Source organism: Jaculus jaculus, chromosome 6, assembly GCF_020740685.1.
Source record: "Jaculus jaculus isolate mJacJac1 chromosome 6, mJacJac1.mat.Y.cur, whole genome shotgun sequence".
Lineage (NCBI taxonomy): Eukaryota > Metazoa > Chordata > Mammalia > Rodentia > Dipodidae > Jaculus > Jaculus jaculus.
Window position 1 is genome coordinate 60,661,024 of NC_059107.1, and position 21,049 is coordinate 60,682,072.

General features: G+C 47.5%; 1 protein-coding gene and 1 pseudogene across 6 annotated transcripts in view; both read right to left on the minus strand.

The window, feature by feature from the left end:
- Positions 1 to 2,784: 2,784 nt before the first annotated feature.
- On the minus strand, positions 2,785 to 12,315 carry LOC101603343 (annotated as a pseudogene).
- A 325-nt stretch (positions 12,316 to 12,640) lies between these two features.
- The window catches only part of Tet3 (tet methylcytosine dioxygenase 3), a 147,064-nt gene continuing 138,655 nt past the window's right edge, over positions 12,641 to 21,049 (minus strand). For all 6 annotated transcript variants that reach the window (XM_045153220.1, XM_045153219.1, XM_045153222.1 and 3 more), the window contains 4 exons: positions 20,881 to 20,970; positions 20,340 to 20,477; positions 16,901 to 17,237; positions 12,641 to 16,283 (listed from right to left, as the gene is read on the minus strand). In XM_045153220.1, coding sequence (XP_045009155.1) covers positions 14,503 to 16,283; positions 16,901 to 17,237; positions 20,340 to 20,477; positions 20,881 to 20,970 — 2,346 coding nt within the window. In that variant the 3' untranslated portion in view covers positions 12,641 to 14,502. The remainder of the gene's footprint in view (positions 16,284 to 16,900; positions 17,238 to 20,339; positions 20,478 to 20,880; positions 20,971 to 21,049) is intronic.

Genomic DNA, 21,049 nt, shown 5'->3' on the forward strand with positions numbered 1-21,049 from the left:
GACATCATTAATAAGTCCTGAGGCCAAAAATATATTGTATATCCCTTACTGGCCCCCAATGGCTCTATGGTACCAACTTTTGGCCCTGGCTACCCCCAGGACAAAATTAAAAAGGTTACACTCTAGAAGGCTATTATACAAAATATGGTATATGCCATTATCAAGATTAAATGTTGTGTATATATATCCCTGGTAAGTTTGTTAATATCTCTTCTGCTTTACAAGTCATACAGAAACATTCAGACCATCTCAGACACTACTGTGCCATTTAATGAACAGTTTCAGCCAGCTCATGCTCAGACAGTCCTGAGACAATCCATCTACCTGGGTTGCCTCAAATGCTTCCCAAGTCCACAAGAAGGAAAACCCTAAAGAAGACTAGTGTGCTGTATGCCCACTTCTCATTAACTCTTGCTTTTATTCTTTCTTCCCAACATATTCTTCCAAGACTATTGTCCTACAGTCCATCAATATACTTTTGGGGTCCTTTAGAATAGTTCTCCTCTCTGGGAGAGACTCTCTAACTGCCATATTTTCCCACCCCCATTCAGTTGGAAATAGTTCAAGATCTGACATCATCGTCCCCTTTCCTCTAACAAAATAAAGGGGAAAAAAGAAGGAAAGAACATGGTTTGGGGTAAAATCCACCTAGGAAAGGTACAATGAATAAGAATACAAATTCTTATTTATTTATTTATTTATTTGAAAGCGACAGACAGAGAGAGAAAGAGGCAGATAGATAGATAAATAGATAGATAGATAGATAGATAGATAGATAGATAGATGGGGAGAGAGAGAGAGAGAGAATGGGCGTGCCAGGGCCTCCAGCCACTGCAAACGAACTCCAAATGCATGCACCCCCTTGTGCATCTGGCTAACGTGGGTCCTGAGGATTCAATCCTTGAACCGGGGTCCTTAGGCTTCACAGGCAAGCGCTTAACTGCTAAGCCATCTCTCCAGCCCTAGAGTGTCTTCTCATGAGAGGGGGTGGTGAGAAGGAGTACAGTTAGGGTAGCTGGACCATGAAAGTGAAAAATCAGGAAAGCTGCACTTGCTAGAAATCAAAGATGATCTGACTTGTTATCTCTTGCCTACTTCCCTAGACCTGGTTTTCCACAAACAGCCAGGACCCCTCCTAGGAGGGAGGTCTTTCATAGGATTTAAACATTGTTGTTGGTCAAGTTCAGTCCCTACAACTTGGTGTCAGGGCTAGCTTCTTCCTAAGACAGCCCCTAGCCCTAACAAACCAGCTGTGCCTTTGGTTCACTTGAGTGAAAAGTTAGCCCACCACTATAAGGTTATCACTACAAGGGAAGGGCAGGCTCTCTAACCACTTGGGAACTTCTAGCTGTGGGTGAGTTTTTTTCCTCAGCTGGGTCCAGTTGAGGGAGAACCCCCTAGCCCTTACTCTCCACATGGGTTCCTTTATTCCCTCTAGCTCCCCACATGGTAAGAAATTTCTCTTTTCTTTCCACAGTTTTCACAGGTCCTCCATGTGGGATCTCTAGCCACATGGGTGCTTTTCCTTGGCTCTGTACTTCCCTCAATAAATATAATAATTTCATAATTAAAAAAAGAAGTTGTTTTGCATGAGAATGTGATGTACCCACCCTTAGCAGCAGTTGCATCCCCACTCCATGTCTTAAAGTATTATCCTCTCCATCCTTGCCTGAAGGAATTAATCTGGCTTTGAGGAACCAGCAAAGACATTCCCTACCAGAGATGTCAGTCAAGACTATGCTGACACTCCTCAGTGCTCCCCCATCTTTGCTTCTAGACCTATAACCAGATGTAAGGCTGGGAAGACTCCTAAGGTTGAGATAGAAAGGTTGACTCTTAAGAAGATGAGATATATCCCTAACTTCAAGAGTTTTCTAACTTGTATACACAGAAGCATGGGAATATGTGTGTGAATGGATTTGAAGGGTGTAGGGTGATAGAAGAAGGAGTATAAGATTAGATCACACTGAATTTATTGAAATAGGCCCATTCAGCAGAGATTGTAGATTTAACACTACAGCTCATGCAGTTAAAAGAAGTGCCAAGAGTTTATTTGATTGATTGGCTGAAGTATGGATCCAAAGATGGCCTACTGTGAATGTGCGCGAGTTGCCTATATCAGGCTTGGCTTAATATTGATGAAGGGATTAAAAGGCTCAGAAAACTTGGAATGCTGGAGTGGATTTGCCATGTAAACTCATCTTGGCGCCCAGAATGGTTGGCCCAGAAGACGTGCCCTTCACTAAGACTATAGAAACAGATCTGTGAGGAGAGCCCAGCAGACTGAAAGTGCCCAGCAGTTGCCATACCACGTAAAGAAGCCCGGCAGTGTGAACCGCCCTTGCCACATTATCTGAATTAGATGCAATGGGTCTAACTGGATACTGGAGTAACAAGGGCCAAGTGACAGTGCTGAACTGTCAAAGGCAAGGTGAGTGTGTTTACTGTAATGGGCAGCATAAGCAAAACAATGCCCATAATGGTATGACTCATGTAGACATTTGGTACTGAGAGGGAGTAGGCAGTTAGGGTGAATGGGTCCCTGAAAGTAAAACACACAGGAAAGTCTGTACTTGCTAGAAATCAAGGATGATCTGACTTCATATCTGTTGCCTAGGAGCCTAGCCCTGTTTTTTTCACAAACAACCTGGACCTCTCCTGGGAGGGGGTCTTTCATAGGATTTAAATATTGTGGTTGGTCAAGTTAAGCCCCTGGAGCTTGGTGTCAGGGCTAGCCTCTTCCTGAGACAGCCCCTAGTTTTAACCAACCAGCTGTCCTTCCCATTACAGTACTGTAATGGATAAATTTGTGGTTCTTGGGTACAACCTGGGACCCCAAGCCTTGAGGCCAGTGTATCCATGAGGAGGCATCAAAGGAAGGGGTCCACGCATACCATGTGGAGGCATGGGGCCTGGGTGATCCATGGGGGATCCAAATGGTGGTCCTGGGGGGGGGCATGCCCATTGGAGGAGGTCCACGATGAGGCATTCTAGGAGGCAGTCGGGGAAGTGGCTGCCCCCCAGAGCCTGGAGGCCCAGCATGAGGATGTCCTAAGCAATGGGGGCCATGGTGGGCCAGCTGCATCTGACACATACCTGGATGGGGCATCCCACCTGGTGGGAATGGATGAGGGTGTGAATGTCCATGACCAGGGTGTCCAGCCCCTGGGGTACCTGCTGCTGGGGGCTATGTTCTTTAGCCTCAGGAGACATAGGTGGCGGAGGCATGGCTGGGGGTATTTCAGGTGGGAGGGCTCCAGGAGGTGGAAAGGAGCCGGGTGGAGGCATGCCTGGAGGAGGAAGCCCATATCCCAATGATGATACCACAGGATTGGGGGCAAGGGGTGGAGGGGGTGCATCTGCAAACAGCTGATGGTGGCAGTCAGCCTGGGAGAGCCGGTTCTGGGCCGCCAGCAGCCGCTCAGCAGCTGAGCAGTGGCGCTCACCCTTAGAGTCCTTGAAGGCATAGGACACAGTGATAGGGCGGTTACAGAGGTACTGCCCGTTCACGGCCTCAATTGCTGCATCCGAAGCATCGAAGGAAGCGAAACTAATAAAGGCATAGCCTTTGGAGTTGCCTGTGTCAGGGTCCTGCATAATCTTGGGGGTTTGTAGGATGACCCCAAAGGCACGGAAAGTATCATAAAGCAGCTTCTCGTCGATCTCCGGGTCCAGGTTCCCAGTGAAGATGTTGGCCCTCCACATCCAGGTTTTTGTTGTGAGCCGAGGACTTGTTCACTCGTATTGGCTTCCCGTAGTTCGATCATGTTCATAATCTTGATGACATAGCCAGTGTCTTCCTCACTTAAGAATTCAACAAAGCCATAGCCTTGGTGCTGACCAGTGACTCTTATCCTTCGGCATGTGGGTGTTGACTACGGGCCCAGCCTGGAGGAAGAGCTCCCACAGTAGTGGTTCACTAACCTTCTCGTCCAGACCCCCACGTACACCATTGCATCCTGGTTCTGTTCGGGGATGGGCCCGGCAGCTATGGCAAAAAGGCTCCCACCTTCTGCAAGCGAGCAGCGCCACCCTCTGACCTCGATTGCATAAAATGATTTTTTAAATGTTACTTTTTATTCATTTACCACAGGGAGATAGGAAAGAGCTGAGGAAGGGAAGGTAAAGTGGGGAGAAGGGAGATAAGCCACACAGTCCAGGAGCCCATGTAAACGAACACAAATCTTGGATTTAAAATAAAAAACACACATGAAAGGGATTTTTTGTTTAAAAAAGCTTGCACTTCCAAAAAGATTAAGGACAGTAATAAAACTAGTAAGTGTCCCTTCCCATTCTGGATGGTTGCCAGGTTGGGAGAGGGAAATCTTACCAATGCATTGACTTTCAAAAGTGTTGCTACCACAGTTCGAGGCATGGGGGTAGTGTCTACGTGGGCCAGAGAAGATATACTTTAGAATTAGAGCTCAGTTCATCTGGACACACCTGCACCATCAGATGCCCCTGCCAATTGGCTTGAGCACAGAGGAGGAATCTATCTACACCTGGGCAGAGTGTGTGCACAAGAGAGATCTGATTCAGTGAGATGGGCAAATGATAAATCCTGCAACTGAAGCAGGCAAAGTGAGCTGAGATAGGCATAGAAAGGATGTGACATAGGATCATCCTAAGATCCCTCCCTTTAAGGGTCATCCTGATCCTCCCTGGCCAGAAACTACCTGCCTGCTGCTCTGGAACCCCCACATTAATGGCTGATTAATCATAGTGCTCCTAGAAGTGAACTAGATAAGAACCCTACTAAGTTCCTGTTTGATCTGTATAAGCAGAAAAGTTCCAACACAAAGGAAGGAAAGGCTACTTTGAATAACAGCAACAGAGAATCAAGGCATTTTTCAACAATTTCCAGACTTGAGCCAATTTACAGATCCAGAGCCCCTTGAATGAAGGGGTGGTCCTGGGTCTACTTGAGGAAGGACCCTCCTACAACCCCCCCCCCTTTTTTTGAAGTAGGGTCTTGTAGCTCAGGTTGACCTGGAATTCACTATGTAGACTCGGGGTGGCCTTAAACTCACAACGATCCTCCTTCTTTGCCTCCCATGTGCTGGGATTAAAGGTGTGCACCACCATGTCCAGCTCCCCAAAAGTTTTAATATTAAGCTTACTCCTATCCTTCCTCAGAAGGCCCTATGGCCTTTTGCTAGGGAAACTGTACAATGGGGAAAAGGAAATAATTAGGCCTCGAAATCAATGGGGTTTTGACAAATGTTAGACTGATAGTGGGTCTAGTGAGTGCCTGAACTCATCCTGTAGTTATTTCCCCAGTCCTAGAGTGCATTAGGATCAATATACCTGGGGGTTGGCAGAACCCCTACACTGGTTTCCTGACCTGTAGAGTGAGGGTTATTATGGTTGGAAAGGCCAAATTGAAGCCCTTGGAGCTACCACTAACAGGGAAAATGGTGAACCAAAAATGGAGGAATTGCCAAAATTAATGCCACTATAAAGGACTTGAAGGCTGCAGAGTTAGTGGTTCCCACCAATTCTCCCTTTAACTCTCCTATTTGGCCTGTTCAGAAGACAGATGGATCCTGGAGAATGACAGTGGATTATTGGAAACTTAATCAAGTTGTGACTCCAATTGCAGCTTGCTGTACCAGATGTGGTTTCATTATTTGAACAGATTAACACATCTCTTGGTACCTGGTATGGAACTATTGATCTTGGGAGTGCTTTCTTCTCAATACCTGCCCATAAGGACCACCAGAAGCAATTTTCCTTCAGCTGGAAAGGTCAGCAGTATACCTTTACAGTTTTACCTCAATATACCTTAATATAACCTTAACTCTCCAGCCCTGTGTCATAACTTATTTTGCAGGGATCTTGATTACCTGTCCCTTCCATAAGTTGTCACATTGGTCCATTATATCAATGACATTATGCTGATTGGATCGAATGGGCAGGAGGTGCCAACCACTCTGGAGTTGCTGGTATAGCATAAGTACACCAGGGGATGGGAAATAAATACATCTAAAATTCAAGGACCTTAGACCTCAGTGAAGTTCCTAGGAGTTCAGTGGTACGGGGCATGCAGGGATATTACTTCTAAGTGAAGGATAAATTGCTGCACCTGGCCCTTCCTACCACTAAGAAAGAAGCACAACGTCTAGTGGGCCTATTTGGATTTTGGAGACAGCACATTCCTCATTTGGGTGTGTTACTCTGTCCCATATACCAAGTGACTCAGAAATCTGCTAGTTTTCAGTGGGGCCCAGAACAAGAGAAGGCTCTTCAACAGGTCCAGGCTGCTGTGCAGGCTGTTCTGCCCCTTGGGCCATATGATCCAGCAGATCTGATGGTACCTGAGGCATCAGTGGCAGATAGGGATGCTGTATGGAGCCTTTGACAGGCCCCCATAGGTGAATCACAGCGGAGGCCTTGGGATTCTGGAGCAAGACCCTGCCATCATCTACAGACAGTTACTCTCCCTTTGAGAGACAGCTCTTGACTTGCTATTGGGCCGTAGTGGAAACTGAACATTTGACAATGGGCCATCAAGTTACTATGTGACCTGAGCTGCCCATTATGAGCTGGGTGTTATCTGACCCACCAGGCCATAAAGTTGGATGTGCACAGCAGCCATCCATCATCAAGTGGAAGTGGTGTGTATGTGATCGGGCTCTAGCAGGCCCTGAAGATACAAGTAAGTTACATGAGGAAGTTGCCCAAATGCCCATGGTTGCAATGCCTTCTGTCCCCAAGCATGCACCTATGGCATCGTGGGGTGTGCCCTATGATCAATTGACTGAAGAGGAGAGGACTAGGCATGCTTTACAGATGGTTCAGCATGTTATGCAGGCACCTCCCAGAAGTGGACAGCTGCAGCATTACAACCGCTTTCTGAGACAACTCTGAAGAACTATGGTGAAGGGAAGTCTTCATAATGAGCAGAACTATGGGCAGTGCACGTGGTTGTGCATTTTGCTTGGAAGGGAAAATGGCCAAATGTGCGGTTATACACTGATTCATGGGCTGTGGCCAATGGTTTGGCTGGATGGTCTGGGGTTTGAAGGGAACACAATTGGAAAATTGGTGAGAAGGGCATTTGGGGAAGGTGTATGTGGATAGAACTCTCTGAATGGGCAAAGGATATAAAGATACTTGTGTCCTGGGTTGGAGAGATGGCTTAGCACTTAAGCGCTTGCCTGTGAAGCCTAAGGATCCCAGTTTGAGGCTTGATTCCCCAGTGCCCACATAAACCAGACGCACAAGGTGGTGCATGCATCTGGAGTTGGTTTGCAGTGGCTGGAGGCCCTGGTGTTCCCATTCTCTCTCTGTCTGTCTCTCTCAAATAAAGAATAAACAAAAAAATTTAAAGATACTTGTGTCCCATGTTAATGCTCATGAAAAAGTGACCTCATCAGAGGATGACTTTAATAATCAAGTAGATAAGGTGACCCATTCTGTGGAGAGTGGTCAACATCTTTCCTCAGCTACCCCTGTCATTGCCCAATGGGCCATAAACAAAGTGGCCATGGTGGCAGGGATGTAGGCTGTGCATGGGCCCAACAATATGGACTTCCACTAACTAAGGCTGACCTGGCCATGGCTGCTGCTGAGTGCCAAATCTGCCAGCAGAAGAGACCAACTCTGAGCCCCCGATATGGTAGCATTCCTTAGGGTGATCAGCCAGCACCTTGGTTCTGCCAAAAGAACCATCGGGGACTTACAGAATGCCTTATTCATTATCATGGTATTCCATACAGCATTGCTTCTGATCAAGGAACACACTTCACAGCCAAGGAAGTGCAGTGCCACCATATCCTGCTCCCTCCCCCCTTTTTAAAAAAATTTAATTGTCATGTTTATTGAGGGAAGTACAGAGTCAAGGAAAGGCAACCATGTGGCTAGAGATCCCACATGGAGGGCGTGGGAAAACCTTGAAAAAAGAAAAAGAAAAGAAAATTCAAAGAGCTCCTGCCATATGGGGAACTGTAGGGGGTAAAGAGCCTACGTGTAGACTAAGGGCTAGGGAGCCCTCCCCTTGGCTTAGCCTGGGCCTGGCTGAGGGGAAACTCACTAGCAGCTAGAAGTTTCTAGGTGATCAGGCAGCTCAGAGGTCCCCATTTTGTTTTTGTTTGTTTTGTTTTGTTATTTTCTTCTTGTAGTAGGGTCTCACTGTAGCCCAAGCTGACCTCAACTCTCAGTAACCTCCTACCTAAGTGCTTTCCTGAGTGCTGGGATTAAAGGCGTGCACCATGTCTGGCTATTTGGAGTTTTCTAGCTTATGTAAATAACAATTTAAAAGAAGCAAGTCTACTAGTACTACTGCTACTGCCAGCGTGGAGGCTCCTCATATTCAAGAGGCCACCTTGGGGTGTGCACCAAGAAGGTAACACTGCACAAAGAGGCCCATAAGGTAGGAGGGATATAAATTGGGCCCAGGTCCTGTGGGAATGTGGAACAAAGTTGTATGCTGTGTCCTGAGATCTACATTAAATGGGAAGTAGTGAGAAGCATTATAATACAGGACCGTTCCATTTAGTTTTTAGGACCAGTGTCCAGGTAAGCAGACTGACTTCGATGAGCTGGACAGGGAGGTCTCTGGGGGCTAGAATGCAAGTTTTGCAAATGGGATTAGGTATGTTCATGGTGGTATGGCCATAGACAAAAGCAAGATTTTCAAATAGCCTTATCTGTGCAAGATGCCCCACATAGCACAACTCTTACTGTGAGCCAGTTTGATGAAAACTGCACCTTTAGTGGCTCATTGGCCAAGTAGTGTAGCTGGGTAGGGACGATGACAAGATGACGATCAAGACAAGGTGGGAGGGGCTGGAGATAGCTCAGTCAGTCAAGCATAGCTCTGGTTCGAGACGAGGGCGTGGAACAAAAAGACCCACACTGAATTTGAGTGCAAAAAATAAATATAAAATTTATTAAAACACCCACAATATTTTAAAGATACCAGGAGTAATACAGTTCACAAACTCCATTGTTTGTGTAAATTATAATAAAATACAAATCAAAAAAGGATACATACTTGCAATTTCTAGGCACCCTAAATTAAATTTACTGAAACACTGGGGGAAAAGGGAGGCAAGGAGGGGAAGCTCAGGAGGCAAACCAATAAAGTGGAAGGAAAAAATATTAACAAAAAGGTAAAAATTATACAAAATAAAATTATCAGCATAAATTTACTGTACTAAGAATATCTACAGTTTAATAATACACATCCTATTGCCTTGAGACATTGCAAAAATCTACCATTCATCCATCAACCCCAGATAAACTTCATTTCAAGTAGCCACAGTTTACAAAGTCAAGACGGAATATTCAAGTATGGTTGTTAAGTTCACCTCCACTGGAAGCCAGGTAACCAAACAGGAATTCAAAGAGTTAAGAAATAAAACACATCCGAAAGCTACAAGGGTTCTAGATTACATCTAATGCATTAATATGCCATGAGACAACCGGTCCTTGTTTCTTTAAATAAAATGACATCACTCCTGTTTGTTTCTCCCTTTATTCCCCCTCAAAAGAAAAAAGAAAAGGCATTGAACTGAGAAAATTTGGGATGTCTGAATCGTCAATTAGTATCTGAAATTCCCATGTGAACAGTGAGGAGTCCTCCTGAATGATGGGTAGTCAAAATGAGGAGCGCATGACCACTACCCTGCAGAAAACATCCCTGATACTGGAACAGAAGCAAGTTAAGAGTAGGCTGCACAGCTCACTGATTCTTAGGCGCAAATCAGCTTTGGACTTGGTGATCATACCAAGGTCCCTGCTCAGGGGAAGAGCCCATTGCTCTGCCCTTGTGAAAGCTGGGGGCACCAGGCAGTCTGCGCTCTCAGAAACAACTATGCGGAGCCGGGTGGGGCCGTGAACCTGGGCAGAGGTGTGCACCCCCAATGTGTTATTTTGGTCCAAGGTGTGGCAAAGTTGGCCATGTAGGACAGCAGATAAAACTAGGTATTGAAGGACTCATTCAAATGACAGCAATAATGGCTGAGAAAGCTCAATGAGATGGGCAGCAGAAATTCACATTTTATCCAAAAGCAAAACTTAAGAGAATGAAAAAATCCAACCATGCTCCTTTCTTTAGGCATTCTGCCACTGTAACTACTGAGGAATGAGAAACAAAAATGACCCCAAATGTGTCAAGGTCAAGTACATCACCAAATGGATAGCCTGCAGGTATCATAACCCTCATGGAATCTATCAAAGTTGTCACAATGTCCTGTTTTTTTGAGGTATTTAAAAAAAATATTGTGACAATGGATGATGCAAAAATGGAGCGTGTGGTTGAGTTCTTAAAACATCAGCTTATGTGGACATAAGAAATTTAGCACCAACTAAAAAGCAGCCTTGGTGGCACCAAGGGAGAAAGCAAGCTTCTGCCGTTAGTCTGAACATGAGGGGCTGCCAATGAGTGGCAGAAGCCAAAGGCTGGCATAAGCCTTTGTCCGCCACCACAACTGGGTAAGGGGAGGTAGGATCCCTCTGTACCTCAGAGTCCCCTCCAGGCTTAGCAATCTGCCCAATCTGGCAGAAGAGCAGGAATACCAACTCCCCTTGTCAAAAGCCACTGCCCTCCCTTTTTTAACCTGGCCTGAGAAAATGACCACAAACCCACAGCGCTCGCCCGGCAAAGGCTGAGCTGCCCTTCCCACCTGCCTTGCTTTGGCCACCAAGGGAAGAACAATAAAACCAACAGGGTGGGGGCGGGGGGACTGCTCAGAGCAGATTATAGCATGGTAAACAGGGGTCTAAGAAGACAGCACCAAAAGAGGAGGGAGGGGAAGAGCCGAGAGACTGGAGCCCACCTTGTTTTTGGTTGGTTGTGGTTTCAAAATGTTGATTAGCACCTCAGCAAGACAGAATCAGGGACAGTCACATTAAAACACCATAGCACCATTTTATTAGACTATTTCAATTCATAAAAATGCTTCCTAGTCCATAAAACACACTTCAGTAACAAAAGGAAAGAGATATTGGTTGAGGCACGTCAGGGATATATCAGAGTTTTCCACCAGCTTGGCCTTGGTTTGAGATCTCGAGGTGGTTAAACGTCAAGAAAGTCTGGCTGGATTCCTCTCAGTGACGTCAGGTTTCCATCCTCACTGTCAACCATCCTCACACATCTCCCACTGTCTGATACAAAGCAACAGAGCTCTGCTTTTCTTACTTTAGCACTTAGCAATCCCTAGCTCTACAAAGACTGTTCCCAAAAGGCCGGTGGAAAGACCAGAGGGGCAGGAGGGGTCCTTTTCCATGCACACCACTGTCACATCAGTGAGAAGGCAAAGCAGCACCCAGGAGGCTGGGGGACAGGAGCTTAAGCCCTGCTAAAGCCATATCCCCGAGCTAACCCCCAACCCATGCAACACCTTTATTGGAGCTGCTAATAGGAAGATGGTTTCTTGAGCTAGCACCAGTTATTCTGTGAGAACTTGCTGCAAAGTGATTTTCATCTTAAAAAAATCTCTTAGCATAGAACTTCACAAGTACTTCCTTTGCATGCAACAGGCAGGGAAACAAAACAAAGCAAAAAAGGGAACCAAACACTTGCACTACATGTGGATGGTGTCTGCAGATGGGCACACTGGGGAGATGGCTCTAAGACGCAATGGTCTTCCCTTGCTAGACTATTACTATTAAAACTTGGTCATGCTGTCAGTTTCTTTAGTTGCAATGGCTTTATTTTTCTTCTCATGATAAAAATGTCAGTCAATCATCTTTAAGACTTAAAAAATGATAGTGCCTGTAAAAAATAAAAATTTGATTTTCCTCTTTAAGAAGCCTTCAGCAGCAAGGGGGGGGGATAGAGAGCTGTGCATAGTTACTTCTTAAATACACGTCTAAAGCATGCTCATTTCAATGACTGAGATTTGAGGTAGGTTATACATGTAGTGTGAAAATCAGCATGGGCTCAAGTGTGGACACAGCACCCTGAGCCCTGGACAGTGCTTGCTAGGAGGACACAGGAAGGTCAACACAGACTGCCTCCTACCTTGCCTTGCAGCAGCCCGGTTTGGGCCTAGAGTTTATGAACCAAGGCTATGTGGGCTGAGGGAAAGACGTCACATGCTTTTAACTTGTATTGGTTTCTCCTTTCATCTAATGGCTTTGCTACCAAAGGGTGGTGAGGGGAAGAGTATACTGAACACACGTCAGAGAGATTCACACACTGCCAAGTATCCGAATCACCTGGTTACACTCAGGATCTTCCAAACCAACAGCCAACCTGGGGCTTCCACGGGCCATACAGACGGTCACATTCTCCAAATGCTTCGTAAAATATCGTATTTCTTGCTTAAGATCATTTAAAATGAAGTTTTCAAGGCACCCCCGCATCTACCTAAGCACGGAATCAAATGAGACCTGTGTAAAAGTACTGATGCGATAAGCAAAATAGCATTTAAAGGACCCAACTTTTCCTCAAAACTAGAAAATTAGCATGCTCCTTAAAGACTCTGCCTTCTTTAGCTTGTCAAATGGAAGGTCAGAGGTTTTCCTATAAATCTGAATTCTGAATAATTCTAAATCCTGATAAGCTCTTGGGTATTTATTTCAAAAGCAATAATATTTCATTTTTGTCCTGTAAAATAAATGCAACTTTACAGAATATGGTAAAAGTGAAGGATAGACAAAGCACGTTAAATATTCAGCTACTATTTACAATTTCTCCCACAATTACATGTTAAAATGTACTTTTTTTTTTTTCAAGTTGCTGTTTAAGTCTAGGCAAAAGTGCTTAAAAAACTCTTTTCATTATTTACAGTTAAAACCAGACCACAAAAATGCTCAGGACACCTAACAGCCACTCTCTGCCAGCGCTTCCGAAGGGCTACAGTCAACACCCTGCCGCTCGGCTCTCAGCTCTGGCACAAGGCACAGGGATGCTCAGGAACTTGCCTTTAGCACTGTCACTGGATTGCTCAACTCAATTCATGAAGACCACATCTGAAGAGAACTGCTTAACAAACTTCTGATGTTTCAGGGCTTGGCTGTCACTCACCACATGGCCATATCCCACCGTGTGTCCCAATGAAGCCCTCCCCCCACGTCCACATGAGTAGCTTGGTACCACTGCTGCTAACAGCACAGGAAAAACAAACACTCTAAGAAGTCTGACTTGCTGTAGATGAGCGTTGCTTCTACCTGTCGGCCCAACCTCTCGACAAATGTCACAAAAATTAAGCACCGCATTCTCAAATGAACTAATGAATGCACCAGGATTTTAGAATGGGTGTTACAGGAGCAAGGAAGGGGAGAAAGTGATCCAATGGAGACTTGGCCCCCACAAGGGAGGAAAAGCATAGCAACCTGTTGAAAATCTTTGACTCTTGTACTTTAAGATGAAGTGTAGGCCACTCCCTGCACACCCAAGAACGTGCAGGCTGGGAGGCATGCACCATAGTCCAATGTGGAGATCCAGGAATAAGGACGATGCATGTGACTTGCTGTTACACTGGTTGGCTGAGCTCCTACAGGACACCCCCTGCCCTGAGTCAGGAAAGTCCCAGCACAATTCTACAGCACCAGGCTCTTGCACCACCACAGCACCGCACAGAGCCATGCTGACTCTTCACAGCTTGGGTTCAACTTCTTGTTTGTAAAGATACAGTAGCCCTTTTTCAGTATCAAACTGTGGGGCAATTTTTAAATTGCCACTAAGCTTCCTTCAGCTCAGTACTCACTGGCTTATCAATGTGGTGGAAAGGGCTCCCAGGAACCTCTAGACTCCTACTCCAGCATGAGGTGCTTACCTAGCGAACCAGGACATCATGTGACTTGATAAATAACGGACAGAGGATTCAGTGTGGAGACTAGCAAGCTTGAAGCTGTCTACTTCCAACCTGGTTTCTGGGGAGATCTACACCAGCACCTCTAGGCTGGGCCCCTCGATGTCTACAGCTTCTCCTGTCCTTGGAGAGGACGGGTTACAAGGGCCCCTCTGCCTGTGGGAGGGAGGAATGGATTGGGGCTGTAATGCTGCCCTTGGCTGGTGAGTGGCAGATGGCCGAGAGAACCGCCAGCTCCCAGGAGGCTGGGCTCACCAGGCAGGCACAGCACTGCAGGCCATTCCTGCCCATCCCTTACCATTACTATTGTCGCTTAAAAAAAAAACCCAATAAATACACATTTTAAATGGAATTTAAAACTACTCCTTTGTGAAAGGACACTATAAACTTTCTTTCCATTATTGTGATATACAAGGATAAAGTTTTAAAAACAAAGGGAAAATAAAACCCCCTCAAACAAGAGGAAAAATAAAACAATGTGGAGATATAAATATTAAGATCACTGAATCACCCGACAGCCGTGGTTTCTTCTTCAAAGTGCTGGGGACGAAGGGGAAGGGAGAGGCGGGTCAGTTCTGAGGTTTGGACCATAAATACATATATATGATAGGCATATCCATATATGTAGATATAGAAAGACTTCTGCACCCCCAACCCGCCCCCAGGCATGAGGGCAAAAGCACCACAGAGACAGCTCGGGCCAGGCCCGACGCTGAGGTACGCTGGCTCCTGGCACCTAGATCCAGCGGCTGTAGGGACCAGTGACCTTCGTGTAGGCGTAAGAGGACACGGTGACCGCGGAGTCTGTGGGCATGGCCAGTGCCTGCCGGGTGGGAACAGCCCCCTTCTTCTCCTTGTGCTGGGGCTCAGGGACCATGGCACCCCCCCACTTGCGCTTCTTCCCATAGAGCTTCGCCTCCTGCTGGCCCAGGCCCAGTCGTGCAGCTTCCTCTTGCCGCTGCCGTGCCCGCTCTGCCAGCTGCTTCATCTTGGCTTCCCAGAGCGCCAGTCCGTGGTTGGGCTGGTTGAGGTTCTTGTGCTGGTAGAAGACCAGCGAGATGCGGGTGGGGTGGCAGCGGTTGGGTTTCTTGAGAGGGGTGGTGGCATGCAGCTCCCGCCGGGCACACTCAATAAGGATGGAGCCGTGGGCAGGGGCCACAGCCACACCACCGATGTTTTCATCCAGGAAGTTGTGTTCACTGTCTGACCACAGCTCCTCCTCCTCCTCCTCTTCCACACGAGGGCCACCCTTTTCCTCCTTCACAGCTCCCTTGCTGGCATGGTCCTCAGCTGTTCCCTCCTCTAGGTTGAAGGGATCCCACAGCTTCTCCTCTGACTTCAAGGCTCCAAAAAGCTTGTCACTGGAGCTCAGGGGCATGCTGAAGGCCTGCCAAGCTTTGTCCAGCTGGCTGGCTCCTGGGGTTGGAATCCTCCCTTCCTCCACTTTCATGGGGTTCCACAACTTGTCTTGGAAACCAGGGCCACCTTTCAGGGCAGAGGTGAACTCTCCTGCCCCTAGACCCCATGGCTTCTCCGTCAGGCCAGGGCCAGCCAAGGTCGAGGTGCTGTTCCCAAATTTGCAGGGGCTCCACGGTTTGCCTCGGAGCCGTCCTCCGGAGTGGGGGTTGGGCTGCTGGCCCTCAACGGCAAACAGTCCCCACTGGCTGTCAGCGAAGTGCGAAGGGGTCAAACAGCTGGCCCCATAAGAACCAAGCTTGTCAGGGACGATGGCAGAGCTCTCCCCAGGAGGGAACACACCCCAGCTGCCTCCCACACTATTAGTCCTTTTGGGGGACATGCTTGGGCCTGAGTACTGTCCCCATAGGTGACTGGGACCCCCGTTCTGAGATGCTTCCGGTACAGGTGTTCTGCCTATCTTACCAGGGTCTCTGGGTACAGATTCAGCCTGGGCTAGAGAGTCGACTGGCTCTTGCTTGATGGATCTGTTGTAGCAGTTGGAGCTTTGAGCAAAAGGAGAGGGGTCCCTGGATGCTGGGTGGAGCTGGGGGACCTTGGGAAGCATGTACTCCTTGGGGCCTGGGTAAGCAGACTGCTGGTGGTGAGGGGCAGGATGGTGGCTATCTGTGGAAACAGCCTGGCTGGGTAGCTCAGCAAACTCAGCACCACTGTAGGCAGGGCTCAGGCTGTTGTGCAGAGCATGGAGGTCTGGCTTCTTCTCAAAACTGCTGCCACCCCCATGTCCCCAGGCACTAGGACCCAGGAACTGGGAGGGGAAGACGGGGTTACTGGATGGAAAGCCATAATAACCAAAGGAGGGAAGAGTGTACTTGGAGTGGAACCCGTTGACAGACGCCAGGCCAGGCTGTGCATAGCGGGAGTGGTAGGAGTATACACTGCTCATACTGTAGGGGTCCGAGGGTCGGCAGCTGCCCAGCACCGAGTAGCTCTCCACCACTGTGTTGCTGCTATACTTGAAGGAACTGAAGTGGTTTTGTGGCTCCACCTTGAGGGAGGGCTTCAGGCTTTGCTGGGACAAGCCACCTTTCAGAGACAGGCCTGAGGGAAAGTGAAAGACAAGGTGAAAAGGGGGCCAAGAGACCCACAGCCTGGCAAGGCCTGGGTGGAGGACAGTGGATGGAACCTCCCACCTTTCTTGAGACACGTCCTCTCTCTCAGTACAGGCAGGATAGGTGAGGTGCTGAGGTGAGCTTAAGCTGGGCCTAGACTTGCTCCCTCGGTACACAGGCCCACCCTGTCAGAGGTGGAAGGAAGCCACTTGTATTGAGCTCACTGTACTCTGCTGTCACCTCCCTTCTTATCTGACCCTAGTGAGCTTCCTCAGTTTCCACTGACATGCCACCTCCCCTGACTGCTGCTGAAGAGAAATGGGAACTCAGGCGCTCATAACCCACAACTACCCATGGGTCCTAGAATGACACCACTCTGCCCAGACTGAGAGTTTGAGCATGCTAATTGAGAACCCAAACTCTCTTCCAGCTTAGGAAGCTCATTCCTGAAGATAACCAGTCTGCTTGGCACTAGGCACCCCTCTGATGGGCATAGTGCAGAGATGCCCCAGGACATCCCCTCCTCAGTAGTCAGCATGCAATGCAGGGGTGAGAAAACTTGAGAAAGGGAGCCATGTCTGCCCTGGCAGTGCCCTCTGCACTCACCTGGGTCAGTAGAGACCCCAGCCAGCTCCAGGGCCTCCTGCTTGATCTTCTCAGGAGTATTCAACCTTTCCTTCTGCATCTTCTTCTTCTCAGCCGCTGCCTTCCTGGCTTCCAACTGCCGCTGGCGGCATGACTTGGCAGGCTCAGGCAGGCGCCTGACCTCCCGAGGGAAGGCGGTGAGCACCTGGATGGCCCCACTGCCCACCTTGGCCTTCTGGTTCTCCTCACTGCCAAACTCATCTGTGCTGGCCATCTTATACAGGGGGAGCACATGCAGCTGCTCATCTTCGGGGATCTGGCCCACACAGCGATTGTCTTCCTTGGTCAGTGTGCAGACCTGGCCCGTGGAGGGACAGAAGACAAGGAGGCCATGCTGAGAGGGAGACACCAGTGTTCCCGGACATGTGCCCTCCTTCCCCACACAGTCCCAGCAGCAGCCATGCACACAGTCTCTAGGTTCTGAACAGTAACAGCACACTAACAGAGTCTGCAGCGCAGCTTCCAAGGTGGATCGGCCATGTGATCTCATACGGCCTGCCGCAACCAAGAGTGGGGGAGACGACGCACAAGGGGTTGGGGCTGGGCTGGGAATGGGAACCGCTCTGGTGCACCCCAGCAATGCTGCCACTGCACTGCATCACCCAGCCAAGCCTCAGACCTGCTTGAACCCTAACACAGTTTCTTTGCTCTTAAGCTAATTTTCATCTTTATTGAAAAATGATCTCCACAACCCCACTACCTAGGAATAATCATTGTAAACCTGGGTTCTACATGCATACATATATACACAGTACTTTTTGGTAATTAAATAGGATACTATACATGCTGTTTTGTAGCAGCTTCATTATTTTCTTAATGCAGTTAATACGCTTTCTTAGAACAGATACTATGAGGTATACCTGCCACATATTGATAAAATGCCCTCCAAAAGCTTCATTTGTGTGTTTACAAAAACACATTGCACATTATTAAAAATGTATCTTGTTGCTGGCTTCCATTTTTACAACAAGGCTATCTTCAAGTTTACTACCTATACTTGTTTTTTCCCCTCCTGTTTTGGCTGTGGTATTTAGGACAGTAACCTTGGAGAGATGGTTCCTCCCAGAGCTAGCTAATTCCTGAAGGTGGCAAAGATTTTTGGAAAAGACACCTTTGATATATGAGTGAGCTAAAAAAATGTAGACCTGTCCCACAACTACTATTTTATCAAGCTCATAACAATAAACCAAATCTCTTCCTGCCCTAAATCATGCCAAGACCAAGTCCTAGACAATGTCCTCTACAGCCCAGAGCCTGCTCAAAATATCCAAACCATCCAATCCTGAACTTACTCATTATTGCCTGCATCACCCAATCATCCTGTGGACATCACAGTAAAGGACCCCTGTGCTCCTGACCCAGCCTGGTGCTTCTCTGAATCATGCCAACCCTCCTCTCTCCAGGAATCTGGGATTGGAACATTCTTTCTTGAGGACTTTCATTTCCTCATCTGAATGTCTTGATACTTTGTTTTGAGGTAGGGTCTTGTATTCTCAGAGTGGCCTTGAACTCATGGCAGTTCTCCTACCTCTGCCTCCCAAGTGCTGAAATTAAAGGCATGTACCACCACATCCAGCTTGATTAAAACAAATCTTGGAATATTTTAACACAATTCTCTAATTGTCTTTCCTCTTTAGTGAATTTTCTGCCTTGTGCCAAATTTTTTTTTATAGTATTTGGTTTTCATCATCTATATAAAGTCATCTTTGGATATTCAGACTATCATTCCTTGATCACAAGTAATGCCTCAGGATTTGAGTTGAAGGCTCCGTGTTTGCTTGTCATGTAAAGCCACATGCACAAAGTGGTCTGAAGTTCGTTTGCAGCAGTGAGACATCCTGGTGTGTCCATATACACTCATTATCTCTCTTGAGTAAATAAAAACATCTAAAAATTTATTTATTTGCAAAGGGAGGGAGGGAGAGAAAGAAAAGAGCTGGTGCCAGATGTGGGTTGGCATATGCCTTTGCTCCCAGCACTTGGGAGACTGATGTAGGAGGATAATTATGAGTTCAAGGCCAGCCTGAGACTATATGGTCAATTCCAGGTCAGCTTGGGCTAGCGTGAGTCCCTACCTTGAAAGACAAAACAAATAAATAAATAAAAATTGGGCTGGAGCGATGGCTTAGCAGTTAAGTGCTTGCCTGTGAAGCCTAAGGACCCTGGTTCCAGGCTCGGTTCCCCAGGTCCCACGTTAGCCAGATGCACAAGGGGGCGCACGCGTCTGGAGTTTGTTTGCAGAGGCTGGAAGTCCTGGCGCGCCTATCTCTCTCTCTCCCTCTATCTGTCTTTCTCTCTGTGTCTGTCGCTCTCAAATAAATAAATAAATAAATAAATAAATAAATAAATAAATAAATAAATAAATAAATAAAAGAAAACAGCTGGGCATGGTGGGTCACCTCTTTAATCCCAGCACTTGGGCGTCAGAGGTAGGAGGATTGCTATGAGCTTGAGGTCATCCTGAGGCTACATAGTGAATTCCAGGTCAGGCTTGGCTAGAGCAAGACCCTACCTCGGAAGACCCCCCCAAAAAAGAAGAAAGTGAAAGTAAGTATGTACACACCAGAACAAACTTTACATACATGCACTATGCACTCACTATGCCTTTCATGTATACTGGGGAACCAAACCCCAGCCACCAGACTTTACAAGTAAGAACCTTTAATGGCTAAGCCTCCTCTGTAGCCCAAAAAATTTCTTACAAAAATACTGCCACAGTCAGACCACTATGCACTGTGAACATTCTGATGATCACCCTCAGACGCCTGACTGCATACACATAGCGACACATGCTTTCACACAGCAAGGCTGCTTTATATACCATGCTGCTCTAAAACCCACTTTGCTTGGCTCCTCTATTTTGATTGTGTTGTTTTATTTTCTATAATGGTTAATATTGTGAACTTGATTGGATCTAGAATCACTCAGGAGTTCATTTTCACTGGGCACAAATGATGTGCCCAGAGTCAGTCTGTCTCTCTCTCTGCTTGCAAATAAATTAAAACTTTCAAAAACTCCTTTAAGGGCTGGAGAGATGGCTTAGCGGTTAAGCGCTTGCCTGTGAAGCCTAAGGACCCTGGTTCGAGGCTCGGTTCCCCAGGTCCCACGTTAGCCAGATGCACAAGGGGGCGCACGCATCTGGAGTTCATTTGCAGAGGCTGGAAGCCCTGGCGCGCCCATTCTCTCTCTCTCCCTCTATCTGTCTTTCTCCCTGTGTCTGTCACTCTCAAATAAATAAAAAATGAACAACAACAACAAAAAAACTCCTTTAAAAACAAGCATATATGGGCTGGGTGTGGTGACACACACATATCTTTAATTCAGTCCCCATGTCCCTTCTGATTCCCCCACCTGAGACCACCCCACAGGTAGGGATGTGATGGGACCTAGGCTTCCTTACCACGGTGCACCCATTGTAGAGGTTATGCTGGTCCTTGTGAGCATGGGCGCAGAAGTCCATGCAGGCTGTGACTCCTGAGAAGGGCCTCCCCTCCTTCAGCCCCAGGCGGCAGTCAATCGCTATTTCCTCATTGGTCACCTGTGAATGGCCAAGAAGAGCTGCTTATGGGCCTTAAGGTGAGTGACCTTGATGCTATACCTGGGAGTTAGGACTTGGCAGGAGACAGAGTAAAGATCACATCTGCCTTGAACTTGGGCTACAGAGAAAGGCTTTCTGATTGAAATGCCTCTGAATAAAGGCACTGCTATCATCTGGGAGGTGTGGGGCTGAAGGAACTAGGGCTTCAGTGGTAGAAAGCAGAGCAGAGGTGGCACAGGGCCATGGGGGAGGCAGGGATTAGGGTGTATGGTGTGGGGATGAGTACAGTGTCTTGTCACTTTGGTCTGAGCTCTTCTGATAAGAACACCAAGGAACCTGAACTGCCACCTTCTGGGAGCCTAGGCTCAATGGGATGTGGAAGGGAAAGGCACAGGCCCAGTACCTGGTTCTGATAGGCCTGAGGGGCCAACTGCTTGTACAGGGGAGCAACTTCGGTGGCCAGGTCCTGGAAGCTCTTCCGGAGCACTTCTTCCTGCAAAAAAGAACAGCCACACAGATCCAGAGTGGCCCTACCCAGCAAGCCACTCTGGGAATGAGCCCTGTGCAGAGCC